The sequence below is a fragment of the Pollicipes pollicipes genome, unplaced genomic scaffold, assembly GCF_011947565.3.
Source record: "Pollicipes pollicipes isolate AB1234 unplaced genomic scaffold, Ppol_2.1 Scaffold_7261;HRSCAF=8764_pilon_pilon_pilon, whole genome shotgun sequence".
In the NCBI taxonomy this organism is placed as follows: domain Eukaryota; kingdom Metazoa; phylum Arthropoda; class Thecostraca; order Pollicipedomorpha; family Pollicipedidae; genus Pollicipes; species Pollicipes pollicipes.
The window spans coordinates 3,969,294-3,984,504 of record NW_023597054.1 but is presented as its reverse complement, the minus strand read 5'-3'; the positions used below and the strand labels follow the sequence as shown (position 1 = coordinate 3,984,504).

Here is a 15,211-nt window from a genome sequence, read left to right as displayed (position 1 = left end):
GTCTCCCCGCCATTAAGGGGCGCGCTGCCCACCACCCGGCTGGAGGTGAATGGGCGGACGGTCAGCTGGTGGACGCGGGCTGTACGGACACGCTCTTGTACACTGGCCGCTGGGAACAATGGACACCGCGGACGGTGAAAATGGCCACGATTAACGGCCAGGAACTTAGATGCTGCGGGACCGGCAGCATAGTGGTTAATGGCAAGGACCGTCGAGTGACGCTCGAGGTCCTGGTAGTGCCGGACCGACCGCTGGGTGTTGACGTCGTGCTCGGCATGAGTGGCACCACTGCCCTGGGAGGCATCAGCGTGCGGACGCCGACAGACGTGCAGTTCTGTGCGGCGGCAGCTGTGACCCAGCGAGGCCTGGAGGTGGACGCAGTCGACTTTACGGCGAGGTTTAGCGGCGAGCAGCAAGCGTGGACGGTCGCCTGGAAGTGGACGGGCGGCACAGGTGCAGAATGTCTACGCAACGTGGTGGCCGAGTATCCTGTGCCCGCGGACGCGCGGCAGGCGTACGACGCGGAGATCGACGCATGGATCAGCAATGGCTGGCTGATGCCGTACGACCAACAGGTGGATGGACCGCCGCGCGGTCTGGCGCCGCTGATGGCGGTGCGGCAGGCAAATCAGGATAAGTTGAGACCTGTCCTGGACTATCGCGAGCTTAACAGCCTCGTGACGGCCCACACGGCGGACTCGGACGTCTGCGCCGACCAGCTCCGAAAGAGGCGGCGACATGGGACGCGTGTCGCCGTGGTGGACCTACGCAAGGCGTACCTGCAGCTGCGCCTGGAACGCCGACTGTGGCCCTACCAGACGGTCATGGTGCGAGGACAGCGGTACTGCCTGACAGGACTGGGGTTTGGGCTCAACGTCGCCCCGCTCATCATGGAGGCTGTCGTTCGTGCAGTGCTGGCGGAGGACGACGACATGCAGCGCGCCGTGCTCCCATACGTGGATGACCCGCTGGTCGACGAAGACATCGTGAGCGCAGACCACGTGGTGCGTCACTTCGTTCGCTTCGGCCTGGCCTGCAAAGCGCTGGAGCGTGTAGCGGACGGCGCGCGCCTGCTCGGCCTGCGCGTGCAGCTGGTGGATGGGAAACTGCACTGGTCGCGTGACAATGGCGTCGCTGCACCACGGGAGCAGGTCACGCGGCGCGCTGTGTTCGCATGGTGCGGCCGGCTGGTGGCTCATCTGACCGCCAGCCGCTGGCTTCGCCCTGCTGTCGCTTGGCTGAAGTGCAGGGTGAATACCGTCACGCACGGATGGGATGACCTGGGGGATGGAGATCATTGACCTCCGCACTGACTCCGCTACGGTCCACCGGTGGATTGACGACGCGCTGAGTGACCGCGCGCGCCTCCGCACCAAGGTGCATGGCGAAATGCTGATTCGACGGTGCATTGACGTCATCCGGCAGTTGATGGATGGGCTGAACCTAACGCTGACAATCGCGCTGGTGCGGTCGGATGAAAACCTAGCGGATACTCTGATCCGCGTCCCCATGGAATGGCTGCGCGGGACCCAGGTAGACGACGGTGTGCCAGCTAGGATCCTGGCACGCACTGGGGGTGCAGGTGCTGTGAGACGTGACAAGAGCATGCGCATCGGCTCCAGGGCGGCAGCTGCCGCCGTACGTGATGGTGCTGACGCGGCGAAGGGCAGCAATGGCATGGACATCGAGGCGCGGATCGTGCACGCACACGAGAGTGCCGGCCACCCAGGAATCCGCCGGACACTACGGTACTTCGTGAGGCGCGACGTAGCGCGGGAGGCGTCGCAAGCCGCCGTACGATCGGTTGTGGGTCGGTACGATGTGTGCCGATCCATCGACCCAGTGCCGACGCGGTGGCGGCATGGCTCGCTGCACGTCCCCGACACATGGACACGTCTCGCGATAGACGTGGCTCACTACCAAGGTGGATCGTACCTGTCCCTGATTGACTGCGGCACGTCCCGGTACAGCCTGTACCGGCAGCTGCGCCGTGCCGATGCAACGGAAGTCGTCCAACATCCAGAGGCGATCTTCTACGAGCACGGCGCGCCGGCAGAAATTCTGGCGGATAACGACGTGGTCTTCCGTGGCCGTCAGATGGCTGCTTTGGCGTCAAAGTGGGGCACAGCTCTTCGCTTCCGGGCCGTCCACGAGCCAGGGGGCTACGGCATCGTGGAGCGCAGTCATCGCACGATAAAAGTGATCGCTGCGCGGCTACGTTGGACCACTGCAGAGGCCGTGCACCTGTACAACATTCCTCCGGGTTCTGGCCACTCTGCCGCGGACGCACCGGCCGCTGGCATTTACCGGTACCAGATGCGAGACTGCGTGCAGCCCAGCCAGCGTGACATGGCCGATGACTCGCAGAGGTCACCACCGGCGCCAGACGAGGCGCGGCAACGGCCCGGCAACTCCACGCTACAAGTTGGTGACCTCGTCTGGATGCGCTGCCGTGGTACGCGATGTACGGCAACACCTCTTCAGGGCGTCGTCACGCGGATCGTGTCGTCGCAAGTGGCCGAGGTGGATGGCGTACCGTGGCACGTGCGGGATCTGTGGCTTCGGTACAGCGATGCATCGCGATGTGACGCCAGTGACAAGGAGGACGACGGACCCCTATACCTGGCCGCGGGCCCGTCACACCAGGAGGGCTCTGGCACAGTCGCTGACAACCCGGACAACGCGGAGCACGCACCGGCGGCGACTGGGACGGAACCGGTGGGCATCCTGGCCTGTCCTGAGCAGCCGGCGGAAGAAGTTGCGACGATGCCGCTGCGACGCAGCCAGCGTGTGCGCCGGCAACCGAGCCAACTTTATGGTGTGTCGAGTGATTGGATAGTATGAAACGTCGGCGTGACTGTGTATGATCCTTGAAGAGCAGGGGTGGGTGTGGCGGTGGACCATGCCCCGGGACCGTGTGTCAGCATGTAAGGCGAGCGGGGCGATGACCCATGTCTGAGTGAGGGGATCAATCACGGCTCGGGGCGGTGCGTCACGGTGGCGCCGGCCAGTCACTCGCAGATCGTGTTGCGGGGATGAGCCTTGGAGGGCGTACAAGAGGTGCTGCTCGGGCGCGTGGGGTGGGTCTCTCCCTGTCGGCGTCGTGTGCTGCAGGTCACCGCTGCGTGTGAGGCAGCCCGACCGAGAATTCCTTTCACATCAGACTCTACCAGTAACACACAGTCGGCTCTGTGGCGGCATGGGCCTGAGGGGCCATTTTCCAAGCAGGGGCAAAGCCAGGGTCATTGATTTACACTGGTCGGGGCCTCTGTGTCTGTTTAAGGCCCACAGTGTTTAACAAAGGGTCGTGTGCTCGCAAGGGGCCCCGCGCTGACCAAGGGTAATGTTTGATGAGACCCGAAGAGGGGCCCGGGCGACCCACCGGAACGGACGATCAAAGGCTCGGCTGAAGGGCGTAACGACCAGAAGGTCTGGCTGTAGGTTACGTTAAGAATCGCGGCCCATAGGGTAGTGACCTGACATATACGCCAGCGGTCCTCTTGCAACGTTCGAGGAACCCCTGAGATAATGTGGGTGCACTAGCCGGTCAGAGACCACGAACGCCGAATAGTCGGCTCCATTACCGTCTGGGCCCATGAGACCAAGAGCTCTGGGTGCCCGTTTCCCAGGCATGGACAAGGCCGGGTATGCGACTTACAATGGTCGGGCTCCTGTGTCGTTCAGGGACCCGCAGTGCCCAACAGAGCACTATGTGTCAACAAGAGGCCTCGATGCGGTCAGAGGAAGGTTTGCCCAACAGGAACGGGGACGGGAGCCTGAATGGCAGAGAGTCTCTTTAGTTGGTCGGAGTCCTCTGATAATCGAAGGAAACATAAGAACTTATGAGTGCTCACACCGAGGTACTAGAAGACCCCTTTGCCAATCAGGACCCCCAGTGCCGAACGGTGCACGCTTCAACCCTATTACAGTATGGGCCCGTTAAGCCCAACTGGAGTATATGTGTTATATATTTGACCACCTGCAGCGAGCAGAGATGTTGTTGCATTAATCACGGTTCATGCGTCGAACCGAGGTCAACCGCGCGGTTCCGATCGCCTCCCGTGTTAGGGAGCGGACCAAAGACATGATGTATCCGTCTAATGGCCTCCGGATCGAACAGAAAATACCACGCCGTATCGCCAAAATGGCGGCCGGAAAACACACCGCGGTGGGACAGGACATACCTGCAGCCCTTGGCCGGGAACAACAATGTGCCCCGTAGTGTTGGACATCAGTGGGACCCTTTACCGGAGAGAAATAAGGGATCTCATTAGTGTTGATTGGAGTGTGACAAAATGAGTTCAAACAAGGCCATTCCATGTTTCCCCGAGAACATGCATTATTTTGCAGAATCGACTAGTAAAACAAGCGCCATCAGAAGGTTTGAGGCTGCGCGCCGGGTGCCGCTAGTGTAGTGGTTAACGCGCCCGCGTTAACCACTGCATGTCTGGGAAACTGCGGGTACGGGGTTCGATTCCCCACAGTGCCCGTCCTTCCCGTCAGGGCGATGGGCTGGCGGCACCATATAGCCCCAGCAGCTGAGCGTGTCATGAAGCTTCATTGGCACGCCTGTAACTTCGGGTAACAAGGATAGCAATGGCTCGGGTCGCACTTTTCGTTAAACCGAACGGCGTTGGCCACTGCAAGTAACTCCAAGGGCCGGGCGCCGAGCGCGCAACAACGCCCATTGCAAAATAATGTTTCTTAATGTCCCTCAAAATTGATTTGTGCAGTTCAAGAATTACAATGAGAGAACCTCGTTTATAGCTTTGAGGTTGTCCTCTGGGCACAAACAGCTGCAGCAACGCGAAAATCAGATATTTTGCCCTTCTCTGCCAGCGTCACCAGATTCCAGGACCACTTCGCTATGCTGTAAAGGTCAATACGTTTTCATTAGTCTAAAAACCGCACAGGTGAAATATAAGCCCGGAATATCTCTCTATAAACGATTGGCGTCCAGAAGCCCTGAAAGGTACTTCTTTCACCTGTTGGCCACAACTTAATATTGGCCGCAAAGTCGACCCTGCGCGGCCTAGGGAGACTGCAACGCTGGGCGTCGAGTTTTTCAGATATGCTAGTGCGCTACCTCAAAATTATGTTACATAACTTGTACCACTTCGATTCTGCCTGAATGCTGAACATATCCACACAAAACATGGCCTGGCCATGTTAATACAGCTTGTCAACCTACCTCGATTTTCAATCTACATTCGCTGCATCCTTGTTATTTCTGAACAGCCCAGATAAAAACTCTGACAAAAGTTCTGAGCTCTATGCGTCTAAAGGAGTCTACCGAACCATTGTGAAAGGAAGAACACCGGCGATTTATTTCGTGTAGCCATTTGGCGCATGATTTTGTCAGTATATTTACCGTAAATTTAAGGTAGAATTGAGCGCGGTAGCGTATGGCCTTTATTTCAGTTAAGGAGGGTAGCAATGGGGAATATATATCTATATATATAGATATATATATATATATGTATATATATAGATAGATAGATAGATATATATATATATATATATATATATATATATGTGTGTGTGTGTACATATATATATATATAGATATACATATATATATATATATATATATATATATATATATATATATATATAAGAAAACACGTCCTCAATTACACATGGACCATATCCGGCGATTTTTTGGGGAAAGACCCTTTTCCTGTTAGGGGCCCTTTGTCAACTGTGCCCTGCTTGGAAGCTCTGGCTGCGCCCCTGTATGCAGTTCCTGGCTGAAAAGCATGCGGCTGTTTTCAGCGTTGCCCTACGGGCACGGCGGCCTGACTGGCGGGGCGCAGACCGCTACGAACAGTCCCTTGTAAATCCATAAGGACCTTTCCATGATTTATGGCACACGTAACATCTTCGCGTGGATACAGCGCACTCAACTTGGCACGACTGCCCGACTAGCAACGAACACAGTCCTGGCTGAAAGGCATGCGGCTGTTTGACGTGTCACCCTGCGTGGAGCGCTACGAACAGTCCGAAGTATCGCTATCAAGTAGCACGCGCCGCACCTCGTCGCAGAACGGCTCCGGCACGTCTTCACCGGCGTACCGCTCGCAGTTGGGCACGATGCTCTTGAGGAAGCGCTCCTTGAGTGACTGCCAGGTGCGGCCCGGCCCCAAAGCGCGCTCTGCCTCCTGCCAGATGGCCCTGCCACGCGCCACCAGCAGGCGGCGCGGCGCCTCCATGAAGAAGCGCAGGATGGCCACGTCCTCTTCGCGCTCGTACGGTCGGCGGCGGCTGCGGCGCGGTAGCGGCGCCGGCACGCGCAGCCAGTTGCGCTGCCGCTTTGTCAGCGAACCGTACTCGTCCAGGCGGGGCTCCATCACCGCCAGATAGTGCTGCTTGAGTGACTGCCAAGTGCGGCGGGGCACGCAGCGCTCGGTCTCTATCCGGCGCCAGAGGCTTCGGCCCGTCAGCCGCGCGCGGCCCTTCTCCTTCAGCAGGCGCAGCAGCAGCCGGCCCTCCTCCAGCTGCGTGTACAGGCAGCGGGAGCGGACGCTGACGGCGGAGACGGCCGGGCTGGGCGAGCGCCGGACAGCCGCGCCGCGCCGGCGTCGCAGTCCCAGTCGCCGCCGCGCACCGCCCGGCAAGCCACCGCCGGACGCGCTGTCGTCGCTCGCCGGCGACTCGGTGCGCTCCGCGGGCGTCGCGGCGGTCCTGGTGCCGCCGGCGCACACAGACCGGCGCGGAGAGTCGCTGGCGGGGCCCGCCCCGGCCGCGGCGGTCCGCGCCTCCTCGCCCGAGCCGCACAAGCGACGAATGCGCATGCGAGCGAGCCGAGACGTGTCCGATCGGGCGGTAGGCGCCGCCGCTGCGGGGGCGCGTGCCAGCGTCCGCTCCGGCTCGTCCTCCGCCCTGTCCCAGTCCATGTGGAAGGAGTGAACGTCGCGGCCGGCCGTGCCGTCGCGTTGCAGCTCCTCGTGTGGCGGCTCGGGCGCCACCGTGTCGTCGTCGCTCAACTCCGAGGGCCCCCCCGAGACGTGCGACACATTCAGCTCCAGCTCGCCCGGAGTCTGTACGACACGGACGGCGCTCGTGCCAGGCGCGCCTCCGAGGCCGCCCGCCCTGGCTCCGCCGGCGCCATCTGCCGCGTCCCCGCTGTCCGAACACCAGCTGTCGCCGGCCGCGGCCGCCTGGTCGGCGCGGCGCTCGGCCTCCGCCGCCATCTGGCGCCGCTCGTCCTCCGTGAGCGCCAGCCCGGCGCCGACCGCGCGCGACACGGCCACCAGCGCCGGCAGCGGCAAGGCGCCCCTGAACTCGGCCAGACACGGCACCACGCGCTTCACGAACCGCGTCCACAGCGAGAGCGGTGGGTGGTCGGTCAACGCGGCCGGCAGCCGCGGCGCCATCAGCTGCCAGTAGCGCGGCGCCGTCGGCGGCGAGCCGCCACTGCAGGGCCGAGCCGCCACCAGCCGCAGTATGCTCACGTCCTGCAGGCGGGTGAAATGCGCGCGGCCTTTCCACACGGAGCCAGCGCGTCCCAGCGGCGCGTCTGCCGCCGCCAGCTCGGCCGCTAGCTGCTCATCTTCGTCCGAGACGACGGGCGCGAAGCGCGCATCCAGCTGCAACTCGGGCCAGGCGCGCTCGCCAAGCAGCACGGCTGACGCCTCAGACGGGTGCGCGTACAGGGACTCTGTCTGCGCACGGAACCGGCTCAGGTCCAGCAGACGGCCGGCCGACGCGCACTCATCGACGAACCTGCCGGCCGGCAGGCAGTGCACGGTCAGAGGCCGGCAAGAACGCTGTGTTTGCGGACCGAGGGAGGCGCTACGCTCGGGTCAGTTGGACAGAGGCAGCACGGCAATATACATACAGCGTATCGGCGGCAGTCGCGTTTTCAGAGGTGCAACAGGCGCAGCGATGCGAGCATACAATGATGCAACATGCTTTGCACACAGCCATCTCTAGAAACGATATCCACGTAGTGGGACGGATGTGTGCGATGGGTGGTCATCGCAAACAGTGGTTTCAATGGACCCATTTGGGACCGAACGCATATAAGCACCAGGAGATACCCAGGAATTTGGCTTCCTTGAAATGGTGACGATTTGTTATTAAGAGGTCAGAAAAGCAACACTGACGACGTCACAAGGTCAACCTAACATGCACCGTCTACACACCCGCCCAAATCATGATCATCGCAGGGCACACACCACAAACAAAAAAACCACAGCGGTGCGCCACCTATCGCAAGGCTGGCGCACCTCAGTCTCGCGTGCTCACTGCGTGCTGAAGGTGTCGCTGCGGTAGGAGATCGGCGGCCGCTGCTCGGAGCCGGGCGCCGCACCAGTCAGCACCACTGCGTGCGGGTGCCGGGCCGGGTTGTTCACCAGCACGCCACCATGCCGCGTGACCAGCTGGGTGACGCGGGAGCGCTCGGCGCCGAATACGCGCTCCAGGTGGAACTCGGCCGGCTTGCCGTCCAGCCGCCGGAACAGCAGCGCCCCCACATTCGGCGGACCGGTCATCGCGCCGCCTGCCGCAGCTACTGGACATTGGGCCGTCAGGGAACGAGAAGAGGGGTGCTCTGCAAGCCACATGAACATGCGACTCGCAGATTGCAAGCCACCAGCATTTTGCCAATTTCGCCAAAGTTACAAGTATAACTCCTGACGCCTATCTTTGGACCTCTCCACTTGTTTGTCCTCCACAACGTGCGGCAAAACGCGCGGGAAGTCATTCCTGCAGCCGCAAAACTTGATTGTCTCCTCTTAACCTTGCCCGCCAGTTCACCCACAGCTGAATGCAGTTTTAGCGTGCGACGGGGGCGGAAAATGTTCCACATTTGAAGGCATTGAAGCAAGCATCAGAAATGGCGAGATCAGCCTACTTATTATAACTGTTGGCACGCTTTTAGGTGGAGAAGGCTGCTCTAGACAGTACAAGTTCTCTTTTTAGTTAATATGTTCCTCAATGCGTCATTGTTTCTTTACGTCACAAGGCCCAGCACAACATTACAAGAGAGCCAATTGACGGCCGTTATATCTGGAAATCGTGCTCACGAACACCAGATATAAACGACTCGATAGTCATCTTTTCTCAGCCTCGATCGCCGCATGGCTAATGGAATGGCAGGAATTGAATGACACCATTATGACGTCATGCATGCCTAGGCGACCTAGGAATAGTCTCCCAAAATAGTTTGCACATCTTTGCGGGCGTTTGCTCAGAAACTAGAGAGGCTGAGGCCTTAAAGAGGACAGAGCTGTGAACTTTGTTAAATGATCTTTAAGGTAGGTATTTCAACTCCGACCCCCCCCCCATCCCATTATAGAACACTCTTAAACACGCGCTCGGGTGGGGGTCAATTTGACCCTCTGCATGTTTTCGGGAGTGATTTCCGACCGGCGTGACGCACCCGCGCCAAACTCGGTATAGCTGTACACCTTTAAATGACAGATAATTTGTTATTACAAAGGAACAAATTCCATTGACCTTGGGTCAGTTATGAAGGTCAGACAAAGGTAATCACCAAACTGCTTTATTGTTCTGTAGCTTGCTGCATGGCATAGCTTCTGGTGCTGACATCAAATTTTTGATAGCAGAAAGCACATGATATATCTTGCATGGATGTGCGCAAAACAACCTCCGCCATCGACGCTCCCTTAAACCCAAATCATCATCATCATCCTGCATGACTTCTTAAAGGTCAGGATAGGTCACTAACCTTAAGTGGCCCAGGTCAACATTTTGTTTTAAGAACATACTGCCCAGCATAATCTTTTACACTTATTCAGGTGCAAAGCCCAAAGCAGTCTTGTACTATTTTGCTCACCATAAGCTGCAAAAGGTTAAACAAGGTCACTGATCTTAAATGAGCACCAGTGACCTTTTGTTTAGAGTAGGTGTCTAGGTTCTGGGGCACTTTTTGGGACACCAATTTGGTTTTGACCTTGTTTGGCCTTATTTGGCTTGAAGGCCATGACTTAGTAACCTCAAATGGTGATGGGCAACTTCACATGCAGACCATCACACTATGTGAATTTGGTGTCTCTAGCTTTCTTGGTTTCTGAAATCTCAAGGATCAAACTGAACCCAACACAGGAGTGAAGAGCATCAAGCGGCCATCCAGACACATGTTGATGGTGATGCAGAGAAGGATCAAACTGGCAGCAGTGTGTTAGGGCCCATCTCTGCCTAGCTTTTATTGCCAGTAAGTTAACTGGTTTGTGCCAGTTGCTTTTCCCAGTTAAAACATCACATTTTGTGATCCTCAAGCAGGCATTGTTAGGATATTTATTGTCCTAGTAGTACATGGCCAGATATATGGCCCTCAGTTATTTTACCTATTTTACCTTTTTACCTCAGTTATATTACCTTTTATTCATGTGTCATGACAGTTTTATGGCTTCATCCAATCCTACCAAAAGCTGGTGGTGCTACCCCTGATTAACTCCTCATACCTACACACAATATGACAGGCATTTTTGTTGCATTGTGGCAGTTAAGTGCCCACAACACATTTAAGCCCACTGTAATCTGCAGATAGCTGCCAGGCCCACACCATCATCCTAAGCTCACTGCAATCTGTAGTTAGTTACCAGGCCCTAAAACTAAGGAAGACCAGTTATGCTAAGACCTGACACACCACAATATTTCATAGACCAGACACCACACTCCAAGTAGCAAATGTCTCAAACAAGCATAATGGTACCGGTCACGGGCATCCTTTTTATTTTACCGTTGTGATTAGGCTGAAAGTAATTATCCGAGAATCCCTCAGAAGTATTACATACCGCCACTGCCAAAATCGCTGTTTACGGAACTACTCTCCGCCGTAAACCCTCTCACTCTACATCCGCGAGTACGTACACCCGTACCCATCCCACATCTCAATAAATCAACACGTACACGTGCTGCACCGCACCGCTGACCGCTGTCAACACGCCGCAGAGTTGTTTTGAACGCGTATGTCAAATGGTCAATGCGGATTTTTACGTCGACGAACACGGCCAATATTTTACGGAATTTGGCGTTGGCTAAACCCTTTTCTTTTTCTTGCTGGTCAAGAGCATATATAATTTGTTGCGCAGAAAACATAAGAGGAACGACGTTTGTCAAGCTGGCAACACATTCACATTCAGAATCGGTTCCATATTTGGGATTCAGCGGAACGTTCTCACGTACGAACGTACGAACAAGCACAATTCCTCCCAGCGATATAGCCCGGTTTAATATTCTCACGAGACCATTAAATTGCTGTTGAGTCCAGAGAACAGTAAAAGACTCTAGCCGCACCCCAGAAGCTGTGAACAGAAATATCTCTAAAAGTAATTGTCCGCTGCTATGCGTAAAATTCCGCTGCAATCCCGCCCGTCTGACTTAAGATCGAGATTCTCGTGTCTCGCGTGGTGTTTCGCAACTGCCGATCTGTGCGAGACGAAATCGACGGCGGATTTGGGGGAAAGAGGGCAACTGGGTTATGCATGCCCGAGATCTTGTAAGAAATGACGTCTGCAGAGCCTGGGCTTCGAAGGAAGTGGGGTATCTTTTACCATGGGAGGTCTGGTTAGGAACAACGGTATAATAGGAAATAGACGTAGGGAACACTTTAAAAAGTGGGGGGGGGGGGGGGCGGTCAAGCTCGGGGCGCACTTTAGGAACTTCGTCTGGAAAGCGAGCCTGATGACCGCAGGGGCGGGGTATAGATGGAGGTCGTTATTGCTCTTTTTCCAAACGTCAAAGCTGCTATGGTAGATGTACATCTAGAGCTGTTTCTCACTGCTGCACAATCTGGCCTATTCACCTCATCTAAGTTATTTGGAAAATAGAGCTATCCAGCTTTCCTATATTATTCGCCCATTATTATCTTTCTTCGGGAGCCGAAATTCCGCGAGCAGGTAGGCATTTCTGGTCATTTAGGAGGCATCTGCCTTCTCAGGGTAGATGTCAAAATACGGCCTGAACATAGGCTGGTGAGAAGTTTGAAAGTGGATCGATGGCCCACAGTGCCCAGATTTGACATGCGCCTTCACTTCGCTGGCTGCTTTTCAAGAGATTACACTCGTCGCAGGATGTTAGGCGGAAACAAATTCGGAGCTTGAAACTGCCAACAACAATGTGACAAAGGCTATGAATATGGAATTTCCCTTTTAAGAACCAAGGCACGTAATGAAGCCCCGTCTGTCATATGCTCCTTATCTGGGCCCTGCTCCCGTCCGCCGTCGACGGCCATTGCCCTGGCCCGGCTGTCTGCCGCATGGCTGACTGCGAACTGATCGTATGGCTGATTTGTTGCACATTTCTGGATCAGTATTACTACTAACTGGTGTGTGAAGCGTATGCTGGACACCTGCAATAGTATCTATTTTCCGAATTATCTCCCCTTACACCACACCATCGCAGAAAAAGAACCTCCGGGAAGCTGCCTGCCTTGTGTGTGAATTGACACAAAGGCCATTTTATTGCCCATCATTCGACGTAGACGACTTGACCTGCTTTTGTGTGTAGGTAGGGGCGTAGCCAGAGCCATGCCAAGTGAAACACGGGGCTGGCAAAAGCCCCTCTCATGGTGACACCTCAATATCTCCGGATATGGCTTACTTGTTAATAAGGGACACGGTTTTCCTCGTTTTATTGTTACGTTTACCTTGTAAACCAGAACAGAAACCGGGAGCTACCGTGAGATCGTTTCCATTCGTATTTTGAAGTCAATAGACTGCCCAAATTGAGAGCGACCGCGTTGAACGACCGCATTGAATAAATCACCAGGGCCCTTGATTTACAATGGTTTAGTGAACTCTTTCTAAACCAATAAAATTCATGAGCTTCGTCAAAAATTTATCTGGGTTCTACAGACATTAAGGACACTGTGAAGGTAATTTGTAGATCAATATTTTTTATCCAAACTTGAAGATGAAAATTTGACTGCAGATCGAGTGGTTAGCAATGCGCATTGACATCGACAAGCCATGTTTGTCTGGAAATGTTCACCACTCGGTCAGAATCGATTAGTGATTTATTACAATTTAGGTAAGTTGTTGCAATTTGTGTGAAAAACCACGTTACAGTCTATGTAACGTCGTTTTTGACGTGCGCCCTTGCAAACCTTAGCAACAGAAACCTCGACGGTAGGCGTTGCAGTCTCCATAGTCCCTGGAGCGTTAACCCTGTGGGTAGTTTTTAGTCGTGGCCCACCGGTGGACGAAACTGGTGACCCTTCTGAAATTATTATCTTTAAACACTTCAATCGACTAATGAAGCAAGTTACGTGACGTGCTTTGAGCATGGGCATTCGAAAATCTTAGAGCAAAAAACCTCGACCCCAGGCGTTGCAGTCTTCAAAGGCCGCGTGGCGTCGGCCTAGCAGTTAATAATGGGCTGTGACTAACAGGTGGACGAAATGATGACGGTTCTGAAAGAAATATGCTTGAACGCTTCATGGCATCAAGTATTATACTTAGAAGGCGGTCTGAGTGCACATTTCACGTGTGCAATTTTTAGACTGATGATAAGAACGGATTGGCCCTTGAAGCATTGCGAAGTGGTGTTGGAATCTAGTTGTGGAATTTGAAGAGCAAAGGTAAAATCTCTATTTGTCGTGCTTTTTTTTGCTGCAACTATTTATCTATCTAGAAGACAGATAAACACGGCGCTCGCCGTCTGGTGGCACTTGCAGTGGCCGAAACTGTTCGGTTTCATGGAAGCTGCAACCCAGGCCATCGTTGTCCTTGCTCTCGAGGTTGTGGGCGGGCATGTCCAAACCTTTTGATGTAATTTGTTTCACTTATCCATTTGAAAAATGAATGTTCTCAAGCAAACATGGGATGGCCTTGTTCTCTAAGCCCATTTCGACCCACCCTTTTCAACAATATTGAGACTCCCACCCTACTCAACAATGAGGCCCCTTATTCCCTTCCGGGTAAGGGGCCCTTGAGTAAAACACCAGGGGTACATTAACATTTTCGGTCAAGGGCTGAAGAGCCATTACATCCCATCGCGAAGTGTCTTCTGGCTGTCGTTCTGGCGACGCGGGGAGGGCTCTCCTGGTCGATCCGGAGGCCGTTAGAAATATATGTCATATCACATCGTTCCCGTCCCTGACACGGGAGGCCTTTTGACCCGCGCAGTTTGCCCCGGATAGGCATAGGAACCCACATTGACGCAACAACATCCCCGACCGCCGCGGGTGACCCAATAATTGTCACATACAGTACAGTTACATGTTTTTCTGTGTTCTTCATAGATATAGAGGAATCCCTGACCGTAGATTGTAGGTGGAATGGGGGCTCAAATTTGTATCAACGTGGCTGATCCAGGTTCATCTTAACTGTGTAAAATTCGGTCGGAATTTATTACTGATAAAAAACTATGGAAAATGGTTTTGAACATACGCGCTCGCAAGTCATAGCAACAACAGCCTCCACGTCCGGCGTTACAGTCTCCAGGCCGTGCGGCGTCGGCCTTGCGGCTGTAACATTAAGCGATGGCCAATGAGCAAACGAAAAAAAATGACGCATTTTGAGGGAGATGGCTGGTGAACTAGGTAAACCGGCGTGTACGTTTCATGTAGTGAAAAATTAAGCCAACTGCAATCTTAATCCAAAAAGTGTGTGTGGGGGGGGGGGGGGCAGTTACTACTGCTGCCTGTCCCTCACATTGAAAAGTGGGGAGGGCATGGCTCCCATGCCCCCCCCCCCCCCACCCTTGTTCCTACAGTGCAATTCGATTACTAAGAGCTCTCCATTGAAAGTCATGACAACAATCCGACCCCTCCTGGAGCTGGCTTCATGACGCTCTGGACACTGCAATGACAGTGGCCTATGCCTGTGTCGCCTGATGTCCGTGGCGATCCACGCGTCGCGGAGAAGGGTGGAAGTCACTGAGAAAACAAAGCATATGAGTTCAAAGGCAATGGCATGACATCATCAGGAATTGTCGAACGGCAAAAAACGGGACATTTCGCAGTGACGGAGTTTTGGGGCGATCACGATCAAAGTATTTTAAAAAGCGCAGTTGTTTTGCGTTGCAATAGTGACCTTGAGTCGGGCTTTACGCCTGTGTCAACTTCACCTGTCCGGTATGCTCGGTTTGGGCGGAATCACTCTGGCGGTGCTGGCTGATGGTGACGACCGGGTTTGTCGACGGTACATGTGCCTGCATGGTGCAGCCAGTAGGTTTGACGTAGTTGTCTGTTTGGGTTGCCGAGATTCGAGACGAATTTGGAAAAAAGTTCCAAAATCTT

The 15,211-nt window shown here is 54.8% G+C and overlaps 2 protein-coding genes across 2 annotated transcripts; both read right to left on the bottom strand.

Annotated features, from left to right (window-relative positions):
- Nucleotides 1-5,849: 5,849 nt before the first annotated feature.
- LOC119112955 (telomeric repeat-binding factor 2-interacting protein 1) lies at nucleotides 5,850-6,550 on the bottom strand. The gene has a single exon (XM_037237258.1). The coding sequence runs from the start codon at nucleotides 6,348-6,350 to the stop codon at nucleotides 5,991-5,993; it is 360 nt and encodes a 119-aa protein (XP_037093153.1). The 5' UTR covers nucleotides 6,351-6,550; the 3' UTR covers nucleotides 5,850-5,990.
- A 468-nt stretch (nucleotides 6,551-7,018) lies between these two features.
- Nucleotides 7,019-11,213, bottom strand: LOC119112636 (uncharacterized). The gene is made up of 4 exons (XM_037236869.1): nucleotides 10,879-11,213; nucleotides 8,251-8,512; nucleotides 7,248-7,725; nucleotides 7,019-7,111 (listed from the first exon to the last, which is right to left on the bottom strand). Exons 2-4 carry the CDS (start codon nucleotides 8,493-8,495, stop codon nucleotides 7,019-7,021), a joined length of 816 nt encoding a protein of 271 aa, XP_037092764.1. The 5' UTR covers nucleotides 8,496-8,512; nucleotides 10,879-11,213.
- Between the last annotated feature and the right edge of the window lie 3,998 nt (nucleotides 11,214-15,211).